Source organism: Metarhizium acridum (assembly GCF_019434415.1).
Source record: "Metarhizium acridum strain ARSEF 324 chromosome Unknown scaffold_568, whole genome shotgun sequence".
In the NCBI taxonomy this organism is placed as follows: domain Eukaryota; kingdom Fungi; phylum Ascomycota; class Sordariomycetes; order Hypocreales; family Clavicipitaceae; genus Metarhizium; species Metarhizium acridum.
In genome coordinates this window covers 444,505-459,584 of record NW_027094041.1, presented here as the reverse complement: position 1 = coordinate 459,584, position 15,080 = coordinate 444,505, and the positions used below count along the sequence as shown (strand labels likewise).

The 15,080-nt window shown below is 49.7% G+C and overlaps 4 protein-coding genes across 4 annotated transcripts; 1 reads left to right on the top strand and 3 right to left on the bottom strand.

Annotated features, from left to right (window-relative positions):
* The first annotated feature begins 4,190 nt into the window (after positions 1 to 4,190).
* Positions 4,191 to 5,506, top strand: J3458_019570 (uncharacterized protein). The gene is made up of 3 exons (XM_007817666.2): positions 4,191 to 4,352; positions 4,437 to 4,692; positions 4,754 to 5,506. The coding sequence occupies exons 2-3, from the start codon at positions 4,455 to 4,457 to the stop codon at positions 5,068 to 5,070; spliced, it is 555 nt and encodes a 184-aa protein (XP_007815857.1). The 5' UTR covers positions 4,191 to 4,352; positions 4,437 to 4,454; the 3' UTR covers positions 5,071 to 5,506.
* A 670-nt stretch (positions 5,507 to 6,176) lies between these two features.
* Positions 6,177 to 6,698, bottom strand: J3458_019569 (uncharacterized protein; the record flags this gene model as incomplete). Its single annotated transcript, XM_007817667.1, has 2 exons — positions 6,177 to 6,410; positions 6,453 to 6,698. 2 exons carry the CDS (start codon positions 6,696 to 6,698, stop codon positions 6,177 to 6,179), a joined length of 480 nt encoding a protein of 159 aa, XP_007815858.1.
* A 3,320-nt stretch (positions 6,699 to 10,018) lies between these two features.
* On the bottom strand, positions 10,019 to 10,612 carry J3458_019568 (uncharacterized protein; the record flags this gene model as incomplete). The annotated part of the gene is made up of 1 exon (XM_007817668.2): positions 10,019 to 10,612. One exon carries the CDS (start codon positions 10,610 to 10,612, stop codon positions 10,019 to 10,021), a length of 594 nt encoding a protein of 197 aa, XP_007815859.2.
* Positions 10,613 to 12,944: 2,332 nt separating this feature from the next.
* Positions 12,945 to 14,644, bottom strand: J3458_019567 (uncharacterized protein; the record flags this gene model as incomplete). Its single annotated transcript, XM_007817669.2, has 5 exons — positions 14,474 to 14,644; positions 14,163 to 14,424; positions 13,886 to 14,077; positions 13,447 to 13,838; positions 12,945 to 13,367 (listed from the first exon to the last, which is right to left on the bottom strand). The coding sequence occupies exons 1-5, from the start codon at positions 14,621 to 14,623 to the stop codon at positions 12,945 to 12,947; spliced, it is 1,419 nt and encodes a 472-aa protein (XP_007815860.2). The 5' UTR covers positions 14,624 to 14,644.
* Between the last annotated feature and the right edge of the window lie 436 nt (positions 14,645 to 15,080).

The following is a 15,080-nucleotide window of genomic DNA, read 5'->3' as shown; positions in this document are numbered from 1 at the left end:
TGAGTCCGTAAGCAACCTATTTTTACTATATAAGAAAATAGGTAACTTATAAATAACCTAAAAAATACGTAAATACCTATAAGATACCTATATATTACCTATTATAGCTTATTAATAAAATTTTATATATTAAATAAGAAATCAAGTCTTAAATAAATACTAATATTACCTAAAAGTACTAATAAATAGTTATAAATAACCCATTTTCCTATATAAATATATTTAGGTCTTCTTTTCCTACCAAAACCTACCTAGAGCCTACGGATAAGCTACCCATACTGGGTATCCTTGGACCTTTTACACCCTACTCTGCAAACATCTATAGCTGCATACTCAGTTGCCCATTCAGCTCACGAGCGCAATAATCAGGCGCTCGTCTGGCAAAGCAGAGAGATGTACATGCATAGCTTGGAACACCTGCGGGCAGCACTAAGCAAGAAGCGGACACAACTAAGTGATGAGACGCATGTCTTGCCCTGTCCACGTGCGCGTTGGCCGAAAGCCCGGCCTTGGTAGGAAACGAGCGAGGCAAGCTGGGCGAGTCCGCCAACGGGGGACAACACACCTGATGGGGGCAATGATGCTCATGGAGATGCGCGCCCCATGAGCCCGCTCGATGTTTGCCTAGACACGCTTTCTGAAATGCCAGCTCTGATGCGTCGGCTGGACGGTGCCTTGAATGAAGCCGTCGACGGCCGACTCCAACAGAAATGCCATGCTATGCTCGCGTGGTGTGACGAACTGGACACAACCTTGCGGGACTAGCACATTCAGTACGAACAATCACATCCAGGACTTCTGTATCACACGACATTCTGGCTCTGGGAAGTCTCTTGGACAGCGGCAAGTGCGGTAAGGTATTTCCAATGTCCCATCGGTACCCCGTCTTCTGACTCTTCTCTGTCGCATACCTCCTTGTCATGTATTGGAGCGGTATGCTGGTGGTGCATAACACGGCCATGGCTGCCCAATACGAGCTCGCTCATGTTACCAGTGCCTCACCATGCAGTGCCAAGGCCGCATGGACGGCCGCAAGAGCAGCATACAGTCATAATGGTGCGAAATGTGTGCCAGTCGGTGGAATATCTCGTGGGCGCGGAGATGGGACGACCTGGCCCGACGGCAGCCATGGGCGTATTACAGGGCTGCATGGCGTGCTTGACTGGAGGGCCGGAGTCTTGGGAAAGAGAACAGGGCTGGATTGTGGAAATGATGGGGCGAATTGGACAGAGATTGCATTTTTCCGAGACATGATGGTTCGGTCGAGGTGGGTGTTGGCTCGGCGGCTGTTGTTGGTCGTACTGCAGGGCAGCTTTCAGCATTTCAGGGCCACCAACAGGACAGGATACTCCCAGAAAAGTGTGACTGCGCCATGCATTGGAGACTGGACCTGTTGATTGGACATTAGAGTACGGAGCCATCAACGTGTCTGGATTTCCCTGCAGTTCCTGACGTTCTTGGTATCCAGTGCATACAGCCGATTCAAGCCTCCTTTGGTGCAACTCGGTGTACGGAGGCTGACCAATTCAACACACGTGGTTGATTCACCAAGTCCTCCGTAAGCGATATAAATAATGCACCAATGTCCTGTTTATTTTTATTGGATGGCTGGATGGTCTTCGTACTACGCGAGTGCGTATGTGCAGTTCCTACTGGCTGAAAACGTATCCGGCCTAGTCCTCTTGCCGCCCTTTCAATATCACAATCAACTTCTAAAGAGCATATATTATGCAAAGTAACGCATGTATGTAAGCGTAGCATGAAAACGGTACCGGAACTGGATTGCGCTCCGTTTAATAATCTTTCGTATGCGTGGAAGCGTCAATGACCCATGCACCAATGGCATTGGCGTCTGAATCATCGAATCTTGAGTAATGTGTCGCGTCATACACATGAGCCCAGGTCTTTTCCCGCCACCTGAGTTAGTACTCAAGGCGGCGAATGAAACGACTCAAGCGTTTGATAGTAGTTGCATCAATAATGATAATGACGTGCATGATCAAGGAACAACGCAAACCGCGGTAGTAACAACCACATAAAATACGTGCCAAGCCGCCTCTCTCGCCTCTTGGGAGACTTTGAGAAACGGACGGTATACTATGGCGCTTCTGGAAATAAATTGCACTTTGAGATATTCACTACTTTTTAGGTATTCAATTGCTTTTCTTCTTGCACTTGTTGTCGACTAGTGAGTCATTGATCGGGCCTTTTGTGTAGAAGGCTCAAAGTAGGTTTTGAGGCTCAAACTAGGCCGCAAGGTTCGAATCATAAGCTAGCTAGCAAATTTACTTGCCATGTCACGACGCTTATCGAATTTGACCGTTGAGCCAGGGAGCACCAGGATCCATAGACGGTGCTCCTGGCCGAATATCCCCGATACCAAGCTTATATGTGTGCCCTTTTGGCTCTCTCTCTCTGTGTGGCCTTGTCAGGATACGACCTTGAACGGCGTCCTTTTCGCCGTTCAACTGTTAAAAAGACCTCAATGGCCTAGTTGAAAAGTCTGAATCAAGAACCAAGTTCACATTCACTTCGATCCATAGCTGCTGAATCGTGAAACTTGGGGTTGCTTTGTCTCGACTGAATGTATCGACGACCATTAAACTTGGGCATATAAAAGTTGCTATGCGAGAGCAAGACTTACATAGGACCCAGCTGAGTCTCTCTGTCAGAAACTGCCACATGCCCGACAGGGTGGTCTACTAATTCTGTGGGGATGTAAAGTCCGGCACCAGCTGGGACGCGCAGGTCTATATTGAACGCCAAACGCGCTGCTGGTGCTGTCCCTGTTCGGGCGGTCTTGCCCGATATCAAGTTTGACGGGCCCGTCGTTTGGGGGGGAAGTAGCATCCAGGAACCAGAGCGAAGGCGCGGAGGATACTGCTATCGCCATTACGGCTATATCTGTGGTTGTGTGCTGCCGCTGAAAGTTCAGAGCTCAAGCTCGTTGCATAAAACTGCACTTGAGTCGGATTGCCACTGTGTTGGCGATCCAGCACACACACACACACAAATAACTCCCGCCGCTGTCCCTAAGCGCACTTCTTGATAATACTTGGCGGTAGGGGCGGACAACTGGATAGTTTACTTGGCAAATATCCAGTTTGAAAGCCTAGTGATAGTATCACCTGTAACTGAACTCCTAGTTGAGATTTGTTTCGTGGTTGTGCCTGTTCTTTATCGCTGCGTGCATTGTAGCCTATTTTTACATCAACCGCCGGCTTCGTGTAAGAGTATTTGCCAAGCGGACTCTAAAATATATCGGTGCAGCATTGAGCAGGCCTCGAGAACTGTGCGTGGCTCGACCATAGGTTGCGAGATTCATCGTGCCGCAGGCTGCAATCGTTGCCGAAAACTCAGCCTTCTGGGATGGTAGAATCATCCCCCCCCCCGCCAATGGCTTCAACTTGAAAGCCTTTTATAGAAGGGCAAAGGCTATTCGTTGGCCCTTACGGCAGATTTTCATCATTGTCTGTGGACTGTGAAAAGGATCGGTACCGCATCGTGGACACTATCTCAGATAACGCCAAATGCGACGGGACAAAAGACTCACCGGTTTTAATGGGCTATGATGGCTACCAAATGGAGCACCAGAGTTTAAAAGTTGTGATTAGTAGGTAGCTACAGAGAAGTCGTGGGAACATACGGCGTACACGTAGCACAGCCTAGAGGGCACCGAAAATAGACGAGCAACGCCACAGGAGGTTGGCGGAAAAGCGGCGCTGCACATTTTCGAGCCGTCATAAATTGGACTTGGAGGCCAGAGCAACAAATTCAAATCAAGGCTTCGGTTCTTGCTGACTGGCGTTCGTGGTGGATGGCGGACTGCAGGAAACATTGGCACAGCTACAAGCACGACGACAGGGGTTGCTGATCGGCACTCATTTCCCAGAAGCCGTGATAGCCAACGGCCTGTGCATTCGACTGGACGGTGGTACAGACAAACACGCCCAATTTTGTTTGTTTTGAATGCTGCAGACCGGGTACGGAGTAGTTCGGTAGGATGGCGTCGTCCAGAGGCCCGGAGCGGACGCTTGCCGACCCCAAACTGTTTGCTGGCCTGGCAAGTGTGATGCAAACACCCGATCCATCCATTCATGTTGGCCAAATTTCTGTCGATGTCTAATTTCGTGGCCGCAACCTGTGCTACCACCACACAAGCGGCCCGGCTGCGCCCAACAGCAACACAGCCAGCCCCTGTCTTACTCGATGACACTACTTTGCTCATTTCGCGCCCTTGCTTGGAGGAGCAGGAACCGGTCGATTGTTCTTTAAAGCGCGGATGCGCCGCCCGTAAAGGATTCGTCGACTTACATTTCTGGCTTGCTCCGTCGACAACTCGTACCATCAGTGTAAGTCATCACATTGTCAGTGTGTGGAAATCAGCCCGTGCTTGAATCCATTCGCTGGAACTCGTCATTTTATATACATTCAAGGCTCCCGAAGCAAGGACCATGCGCTTCTCAACCCTCGTGGTAGCTGGCTTCTCTGCCATCGCCCAAGCCACCCACGACGCTCCGGTAGTCCGCAACAACCCCAACGTCATCTACGAAGCCGCCCTCCCCAAGCACGGCTTCTATCACGGCAACATACATGTTCAAGGGAGCGTACGTGCCTCGCGCGGCCCGGGCGGCACGGGCGTCAAGTTCGACGTCGACTTTAAGAGCTTGCCCAAGGAGGGCGGGCCATTCCGTACGTTTTCCAATACTCGCACTGGCGCTGCCGTCGACTCACTGACACTGACATGGAACAGTCTACCATATCCATGTGAACCGGGTCCCCGCCGATGGCAACTGCACCAAGACGCTCGCCCACCTCGACCCGTACGGCAGAGGCGAAGATCCCCCTTGCGATGCCAGGGCTCCGCAGACCTGCCAGGTGGGCGATCTGAGCGGCAAGCATGGCGAGCCCAAGATAGCCCCTTTAAAGTTTTACTTTGTCGATCCGTATGTATCGTTGGCGGAGGGGACTGAGGCCTTTCTTGGGAACAGGTCGATTGTGGTGCATTTTGCGAACAAGACGAGGATTGCCTGTGCCAATTTTGAGAAGGTGTCTGGGTGTCCTGCTTAGGTCGATCAGGATGTTGGGTTGATAATTCATGTATTTAATTCGTCCTGGACGAGAAATCGTCCAGTTGGGGCAATGGCTCTATCACAAAAGTCTTGAGACAACTAATTACTTAGCCAGCCGCCTGAGAATCCCAATTAATATTGTCATTATTGCAGGCAGCAACCATGTCGCATATCTGCCGTTCTGCATTTCTCTCGTGATGCATTTCGTCAATGGACTCTAAGTTGGGAGGAGTTGGCTTGGATGGTTGTTTCGCCAACGGGGATCACATTCGTTTGCATGACTCGTCCTTGTCGATCGAGTTGCAAGAGATACAAAGGGACTGCATGACAATTCACAAGCACCAGAAAAAAAAGTATTCAATGTTGTCCCAAGATGCCTTAACTGGGCATTGATGATGGTTTCTTTTATAGTCAGCTATCGCACCAGAATTTACCCACACCATAGGCCTAGGTTTTGTCGCTCTGTTTTGGTATCAATTAGGGTGAGCGTCCACATCGGTGCCTTCAACATCACGGATGCCATTTATTCCCATTTTAGATTTCTGACATCATTATGCTGTTGCCTACATGAAACCTTTCCAGATATCTTCTGTCGACTTGACGACGAACCAAAACAAATGCACACTGCTTCAATTTTCTGTCTACATAAATAATGCATGCGCCCTTGCCAAGTAGACTTGCATTAACTCGTACGGCTCACTTGAAACGGCCAGAGCGTTTCTTCAACAAGATCGGCAGTGGCACACAAACAAAGGCCTTGAATTGGCTACCGTAGCAGCGGTACCTTGGTACGCGAACTTGAACGTGCTGACCTGGCTCAACGCGGGAGAGCATCGCGATAAAGCGAAAAGCAAACCTGGCGTATCACCCTCTCTACCAATGAAGCGTTCTAATCGATTCCATAATTAGCTTTTACAGCCCTTCGTACTGTTCACAATTCATCAAGTGGCTGGCTCATTAACCTCCTCCATCATGGCGGCGACGTACCTGATCGTAGCATCTATAAACGGCACATCATAGCCCCCAGTCTGCGGCCCCGCCAGGATGCCTATGAACTGGAAGAATCCTGTGAATGGAAAATATGGTTTCTATGCGTTTCAACTCCTATTTGTGGATGGGCAGATTAACAGCTTTAGCAGTGTACGTGGCTGTAGCCTCCAACGTGTCGCCTGCCAGTAACACCTGCAGGCTAGGTATCCGTAGAACAATTGAATCCGAAGCATGGATATGGAAACCATGTAGTTGAACGCTTATATTCCCGATGTCAATGTCCACAGGTCGCGAAAAGCTGACACTAGGAACTACAGCATCAATGGGAGGGTCCGATTTCTCTTGATTCTGTTTAATCGTATCGCATGACTCTTAGCTGCCTATACTTACACAATCCGTGAAGGCTGCCGGCCCTGCTATATAGTCATTGTGTGCATAGCTATAGATGACGCTTACTTTGTTGACGTCTAGGCGCTTGACCTGGCGCAGGACCGCGGCGGCATGCTGTATAGTAATGTGAGCATCAAAGATGAGCGCTTCGTACTCAGATGCGATGCAGTATCTTGCTACAACTAGCGTGAAGGCACTGTTACCTAGCCAGTTGGGCTTGTTGGCCTTGAAGACTTTGGAGTTCATTGGTTCGCATAGTAATACTGGCCAACTGCAGCCCATCTCAAAGGTCCCTCGCAAGGAGGTCGAGATGACTCATTTTGATCCTTGAACAAATGATAGGGGAGTGGAAGGAGGAGAGAAGTAATGACCGGACGGCTGGCCTACACTGAAGAAAGTTTAGTGACGTAGTTTTCCATTGGCCTGATATTCTTTCCCTTGAATCGGCCTTATTGATGAACCTGACTGATGTGAAATATATAGAAGAGCAGGGGATTATTTTCGTTGCATGAAGGTAGGCCACTGCTGGGGAGAGAGGGGAGGGGGTGAAGAGCATTTTACACCATAGATTTTGTAGAACCATATTTGCACACCCCCTTTTGGTTGCTTGGTGTTGACCGCCACAATCCGACACGACTGCATTTCGTAGAACGGCTAACATCATTCATTTTGGAGCCCATGACAAACGCACCATCGTCTCTTACTGAATATTTTCATATTCGAACTTGGAAGAATGCTTGGGCTCTGGCTGGGAAGCAATCTGTAGTGGCTACAATTTGAACGATATAATGCTATCATCGAAAGATGTATTGAATATTCAAGACGATGCAGACCATTGTATTTATCAGGATAAAATTGATCATATGGGCGGTTGTGCCTCTCACAAGTGATACATGTGCTCCAGTTTTCGTTCCTATTTCTGACAAACTACTTCCAGTATATACGAAAACAGCACCCAACGACCCGATAGTTCCAATCTCAGGAGGATCGAGCTGCGTCTGCGGCTAGCCGTTCTGATACAGGAACATGACTACGTCTCAATTCGTTCACATATTGCTGTAACATGGTCCTGTTGGAACGGGGGGTCGTGCAGGAGTCACTGCCTCTTGTTTCGCGAGTCCTGGAATACGCGGAGTGTTAGCCAACCTCACTGCTCTCAAATGAACCAAAAGCCAGGTGCAGCTACCTTGACGGCTCTGCCGCCTGTGACGGAGGGACAGCTGCCGCCGTCACAGATCGTGAAGGACTGTTATTTGAAGGCATTATAATGAAGAAGTCGGAGTTTAGAAGTTATAAATTGAGATAGGAAGAATAATAGCTTTGATTCAAGAGGGAGTTGTGAGGGAAAAAGACAGAGTACTACAGCCAAGAAAGAAAAGACCACCTGAACTGAAGGAACCCGTCTCAATATTATAGATATAATACAACCCAAGAAACCACGCCGCCTCTGAATGTGATTACATTACTCGATCACATAGTTCATACCCTTGAAAATGCCAGCGAGGCATCAGATGGCTTGCAACTCGTCCAATGATATCGTCAATACATGTGATAGAGGCCCAACGTAGTCGCCTTGCAGGCATGTGCTTGGGTACAAGTGTAGGCGTGCCTCTGCCCCGTGTATCCCTCAGCAGTTGCTGCAGGCCGAAAGTAATAGAACCATAGTCTGCCGAAACTCGCGTACTGCGCGGCCATGTCTTGATTACCTAGCGGATTAATGTTCAACACTCAGCTGGTTCGATTCGGATTTGGTAAATCACAACTGATCGTTTACATTGGGTAGCGATTGTTTAACAACCCGCCTCATCAGGGTACTAGCCAATCTCTGGAAACAGGTCGCCAAACAAGACGAGTCCATCGATTTGATTACCGAACTAATGAACCCTGGCATATCCAATCGGGTTTCATGTCACCATCGTACCTGTGTCAAATGTTAAGGAGAGTGGGCCAATGGCTGAGCAAGAAGGGGGGGGGGGGGACTTTGAACCCAGTACACGGATATACATTTAGACTGTTCCGTACAGGATGATTGTACCTTTGTTCTGTCTGTGCCCAATTCATGACACTGGAGACGGTCTTGGGCTTGAACTGCCTCACCAGCGGATGTAATACCTGAATCATGTTCGGAAATTCCACGACGGCCTGTGAATGATGCGCACATGACTAAACCCACGCCGAATATGCGAAATGAACAGATGCGACATTCCAAAAAGATTGAGAGTTATATCGTCATGTATTATATATGTGGCCTTGGGCAGAAATTCGTTCCGCCCCTCGGTATAGAAAAAGGGGCCATGTACCTCGACGAGAATCTACTACCCGACCATTGTGAACTATTACACTTACCGGAATTGAAGTGCTCTCATGAGATTTCAACGCTCGTAGAGCTAAAACGGTCAGGACCGCTAGCTCATCGGCTCTTGGCGTATATTGCTGGCGTAGATGCCAACCTCCTCGCATTCCCGTTCTACCGGACATCTGGATGATTTTGTATGTGCCATGTAATCGTGGCCAGTTGGTACCTGGCTCATTGCTGCCCGTGTGACATGGGCGGAGATATCTAAGGACCCTACCTTGTCTGCACCCACTGCAATCATCTCTCTCTGGGTGACGTAGTCTGTATGTAGCGATCAAGTACAATGGCTCCTGATATGTCTTCTGTCCCAACCTGAGACAAACACCCGAACGTCGGTAAACTACACAAGCTGATGCCTTCTGGTCAATTTCAACCTATCGGATCGCTACGAGCTTATCCTGGTAACATGGGATAATCGTGGCAAGACTACCTGAAAGATGGCGTGTGGGGATTTGAGTTTAAAAATACTGGCTCTCAGTGCTAATTGCGATTTTAATCTGGGCAGGGCCGTCTCTCGGTGTGCTTCATGTGCCCATCTGCGCTGACTGGAGGCGCCCAAACTGCGGTCTACATATACGTTGTTCGCCGCGGCGGACGCCTCTTCCAACTGCTGGAACTGCTACTATCCTATCTTTTGGGGCGTCTACAGCATACTATGTCATCTGCTGCCACTTTACCGGCGAGGATGATACGAATGATTCACAATATTTGTTTGCCCATCGAAAGCCGATGATGTTCTTACCCGGCGGTTCTATATGATCAGAGCCACAGCGCTCAGAGAAATCTGGCTCCTGGTGATATATTAGAGACTGCAGCATCCAGCGATTTCGGGTGGTCCGTTCTCCTCCTGACAGTAATTGCACAAATTCTTTTCGTCGCAGCGTTAGACATGGCCATACGCCCCTAGTTGCGGTATTTTCTTTTAAAAACGCAAGTTTTCATGTTTGTTACCCTCTCCACAACTGACTGACATGCGAGTTATCCCATATCGCCTGAGTTGTTGAAGCCTGACCGTCCATACCCGTCACCTCTCGTCAAGCATCCCTTTCTTCGTATACTTGAGCAGGGCTGCTCATGAAACCAACCATATCAGGCTGTGGCCGTCAGTTATAACTCATATGAACGTTCTTCTATTATTTGAGTATTTTTTTTTTCACGCGCTTTACAACAGAATTAAATACATGGACGTTTACTCTTCTACGCTTTGTCTCTACCCAGTCAAATGGCTGAGCATCATCGCCCTGCAATCCGTATTCGCAGCGCCCCCAATACCAAATGCTGGTATGATGCGTATCATCCGCAACGGGGCACAGACCCGAGAGTGCCTCCATACAGAGTTGAGGCGTGCAGCAGCCGAAACCCTGTCTCGCCTGTGGTGCACGTCAAGTCCTAGTAGATGAATCGGCGTGCTGACTATTTGTGCAGCCACGGGGGCCACCACTCGTGCAAACTGTAGCCGCGTCTCCTCGGAGCTGAACCAAGTATAAGCTCGGGATATGGCTGAGCTAGAAAAGACGGCCAGTTCGGGGGCAATCATGGTCGGCAAGGTGCACGACGCAAACAAAGTGACTACATCCCTAGCCGTGAGCAAGGCGTAAGTCAACGGAGGCGCCGGCGCTCTGCCTGCAGCATTGGCAAAATATCCGTCCTTGTAGACGCTTGAGCCGATGCTGACGGCCGTCGTGGCAAAGAACTTGCAAGGCGATACGGACGTGACGGCGGGGTCTGTGCAATTGTCCCTGGCGTAGAAAGAATCGAAACAGTTGGCTGTGGCATAAGTCGCAAAGTAGACGAGAAACGACATGGCTAAGGAGCTGGCCAATTTGCTGGGCTTGGACACCCAAGATCGCAATGAGTATGATACACTGGATCCGATGGCTTTGTTATAGACGAGTCTGTTCAAGTACACCAGGTTAACCACTTGAATTCCGTGTAGCATCATGTCCAGCCCCTGAGGGACTCTGATCAGCTTCATCTAGCTGGGCGATGTTACCACTCACTTATCAGCAACTGCAGCCCAAGGAGACACCAGCGCTGATGCATAAGCCGCAGAAAAGAGGTCAGCAGCAAGGCAGCCCCAGGTGCAGCGTTGTTGCGTTTTCACGCTTTCTACTTCTGTCATGACGAAACTTGTGTAAAACACTGAGCAGTTCAAGGCAGGGGATGGCTTGTATGTGTAAAGGGCAACCGCAGTCAAAGTAGATCATGTGGCGAAAATAGAGCGACGTGCTCTATGTATCTATAAATACCGGCTATTTGAGCCTATATCGTCCCGTGTCCGGCTATGAGCGGCTTCCTGACGCCTGGGCTGTATGGTCAACGTCCGGTTACCAGCAACATCTCAACAAATTGCTGGGCCTCTATTCGTGATCTTCACGTGGCTCCGAAATACGGCGACGAGGGTAGCTGGGGTCGCTGTAGCCCAGCGAGTGACCCTGGCCGTATGCGCATCTCCATAATTTCGGAGGCTACAATCTGCGAATATAATTGGGCTTTTATTTGCCGGGTTGTATTTTTGGTCGTCTCCTGTCGGGTCATATCGGAAAGGCGTTCGAATGAAATAAAAGTGGCGGCGGAGCTGGAGGACAGTCGCTGTGGTTCCTTCGCATTGTCCGTCAACACGGGCCAAGAGTGGTGTTTGTGGCTTATTCAAGTAAATTTTGTTGAGATTCAGCAGTTTTTACATATTCAATGCAGCTAGATCGTACAGTAAATATCTGGTGTTGTTATTATTTTGCCACGGCTTGCGCACCGGTTTTCGGAAACAGATGATTTGGCCATGGACGGACGCGGGTGTGGTGTACAAAGTATGCATCAGAGCAGTTATAAGGAACAAGGTTTATTGTGCGCAATAAATAAACTGCAGAAACGGATGACCGCGCTGTTGAATCGCCAAAAGAGTTACGAACGCCACCTACCACCCACGGCCGCCCTCAACAAAGCTGTGATTGATCGTCTCCGTGTTTGAAGTTGAAGCAGCCGAGAGCTTTGAAGCCATGAATTAGGCTCGCAGAGGACAATATACTCCACATGCTTCCACATGGTATGCACAGTCTTTCCGCGTACTGCAAGTTACTTTTGCACCCAGAATAAAACTGCTGAATTTGTCTTAATATCTCAAGGGAATTAAAGGGTTTGTCAGCTTGACTGACTACGCTACATCCTATGCGTGAAGATCGGAGAGTCGAGCGCAGGGATACGGAGACTGTGACCGAATCATCGAGACAAAGCAACGAAGGTTATGCTTGATAATATTCTATGCCGTCCAAAGCGAGAGGATTCCCCCATTCATACCAAGATTTTCGGGATGAACTGGTCTTCTAAGCTCGTTTTATAGCTTTGATGGCTGGGAATAGGGGCTCTTAAGGAGTATATACAGAGGTTGACGTGGCTTTCAAAGACGTACCTATAAGCCTTTCTGCAATACAACAGCACCTAAGCCTTTGAAGCTGCCTGGTATCCAGATATTGGATTTCGTACTGCGATTGGCTGGAGCCGAACGGGATGATCGTCTTGTTGATGGTGCTGTCGCCTGATGTGGGAAGTCCTTCCTCGAACGGGTGGTAATAGATTCAGTATCTATCCTTTGATATTTACAAGCCAAAGGACAAGGGTGTTATAAAATACAGAGCATCATAACAGTTGGCGCCGATGGCAAGGTGCCAGTATTCTAGCCCAAGAAGTACAGCACAAGCTTTGTGCCATGGTCTCAACGAAAAGGCCGTGGTCCCTCGCTGAACAATTCCAACACCACTTATATTTGTTGATAGTAAGATGTCAAGTTCAAAGAAGGAGCACACCACATGACCGGCGCGACGCCTGCAGCCTGGTGGGAGGAATTTGCCTAGCTTGTCCCGGCATTCGCCGTCATCGGATGACCCCATGCCAGACGAGGCACTTGGCAAGCCTCCTCGGCGTAAACAAGAACCATTCAGATTCTCGCCTGAATGAAGACCAAGCCAAATTGAGCAAGTTTGTCGGAACTACAGCCGTGGCGTCTGGGGGCGCTCAGAGGTGGCGCGGAGTCCCCGCATGCTCCTGGTGTTGCCCAGAGCAATTCGCTCGAAACAAAACAGCAATCAGACTATTTCGTTCTGCGTGGTTCAGTCATGTACATAGCGGCTACTGGCAATACATTATGCTGAGATGGAGTTGTCCGCACACGTCCACGCTCCAGACCCGCCACTCTTCTTGTACGAGTCTATAATGCCGACAACTGACCCGTAAGTACCGGTAACCATCAAAAACGTACCAGATACAACTACAAAAATGCTGAAAATAACCATCAGAATCCACTTGATGGTTCGATCTTGTTTGCCCCTGCTCCAATTATCGTACAACCACATGCAGCCCATGGGCTGGAAAGACATGAGTGTACCGAGGAGGGCTCCTATGAGAGAGACCAAGCCACCAAAGACGGGGATACCACTAGCTATTAGGTAGGCAATTACCGTGGTGACAAAGGTGCAGCTGAGCCAAGTCGCCCAGTGAACGAGGTTGTTTGCCGTGAGATGCCTCGATCCTCGCAACATACGAACAAAAGCATACTTGGCCGGCAACTACAGAAACAAGCGCCAGTAGGATCAGCAGGCGTCATATTAATGAACTCTATCAGGCTACGACCGGGGCCATACTCACGTGGACGACAATGGTTGTTGTTACGACAAGACCCGGGAGGGCCAGGCCATACGCAATCATCTTGACTACTGCGCCGGCAGAACCCAGTGCTGGAGACGCAACGTAGGAGCCGCAAAAGTAATAAACCAAGGCGCCAATTGATACGTATGTCACCGTCACACCAGCCTGGCAGATAAGCAGAGACCTCGTGTAGTGGCGCGGGTCACGCATCTCAGCGGCGATGGCGAAGAAGGCCGGGGTACCCGCATACGCAAAAACAATGGAAGATATTGCAGACACGGCCGAAGTAAAGGATGGCGTCTTGAATAGTTGAAAGTCGGAAACCCACGGGCCTTGCTGCGGTGCGGCAGCGGGACGGTCCTGAACACCCACCGCAACAGTCACCAGCAAGACTGCCAAAGTAAGTACTTGCTGCTGGTACCAAGAAGAGCGGACTTACTCGAAACAAGTATTCCGGTTAGCCCTACGTATGCCAGCCAGCTGATGCGGCCTAGCGTGCGAATGCTCGAGAGAATGAAGCCGATGATGGCGGCGACGGCAACAAAGACGGCAGTACATGCTCCGTGGGACGATATCGCGTTGAGGCTGATGGAAATGCCCAGCATTCCCGACCCGGCAACAAAGATCCAATCTAACCCAAGTTAGCACCGCATATCTAGGAACATGATCTTTTTAAAAGCGCCCCACTGGAAAAGGATGAAAATGAGACAACTTACAAACGCAGAAGGCTGCGCCAAAAGCTTCCCGCCCAATGCGGCCGAACATTAAGCCACCAGCGTCATCGATGCCATACACCTCAGGATGCCGCCGCTTGAAGACACCGACAATGTGGTCCGACCATGTAGTAATGCCCGCGATGGTAAGCAGGCAAACGAGGCCCGGAATGAGCCCTAGAGTGTCGAATGTTGCCGGTATCGACAAGACGCCCAGGCCGATCTGGGTCTTCATCATGAGCGCGACCGTCCCTACCCATCCAACCTGTCCAATCATGAGTTTCTGTCAATGTGCGAGCACTCGGGAGACTTACATTGCGGTAGTTGGGGCCCTTTTCCGTCAAGTTGCCAAACACGGCATCATGGACACTTGCATCGCCGTCGTAATCCAGATGCTCAACTCCCACCACCGACAGGTGTCGCGGCTCGCTCTCGAGACCAGACGACTCGGACTTGTTGGACATTTCGGGTAAAGCACGATCGATGGGTCGCGGGAAAGGCGCTGGCAGCCGAGTCTTGGCCAAGCGGAATCCTAACACAAGGACTCGGGCCCTTTGGAGGACAGTAGAGAAGTGATTATAATTGCGCATTTTGCACCAGACTGTTCTGAACAAGTTTGATGTACGTATGGCCCTTGTCGAAAGATGACGGCAGGATTTAATGCAATGACATGGGAATCATAGATGTTTTTAAAGGCTCCCTGGATGGCCGCATTTGTCCCAAACTCGGCGGCAGAACCTCGACGTCCGCAACAGATTAGATTAGTGGCTGTGGCTTCTTCTGAGTTTGCGTCGTGTGTTGGTTTCTGTGGCGTCTCCTGCGCTAACTCGGCTTGATATAGCCCGTGGACTACGCAGCGTAGAGCAAGTCTACGATGGAGTGTGAAGGCATTTTTTTTACATGTGTTGTTACACAAACCCC

Excerpts from the sequence above, each read along its gene's own strand:
- J3458_019570 (XM_007817666.2), top strand. The coding sequence starts at position 4,455 with ATGCGCTTCTCAACCCTCGTGGTAGCTGGCTTCTCTGCCATCGCCCAA. Across the intron at positions 4,693-4,753 it reads CAAGGAGGGCGGGCCATTCC|TCTACCATATCCATGTGAAC; the intron begins GTACGTTTTCCA and ends GACATGGAACAG.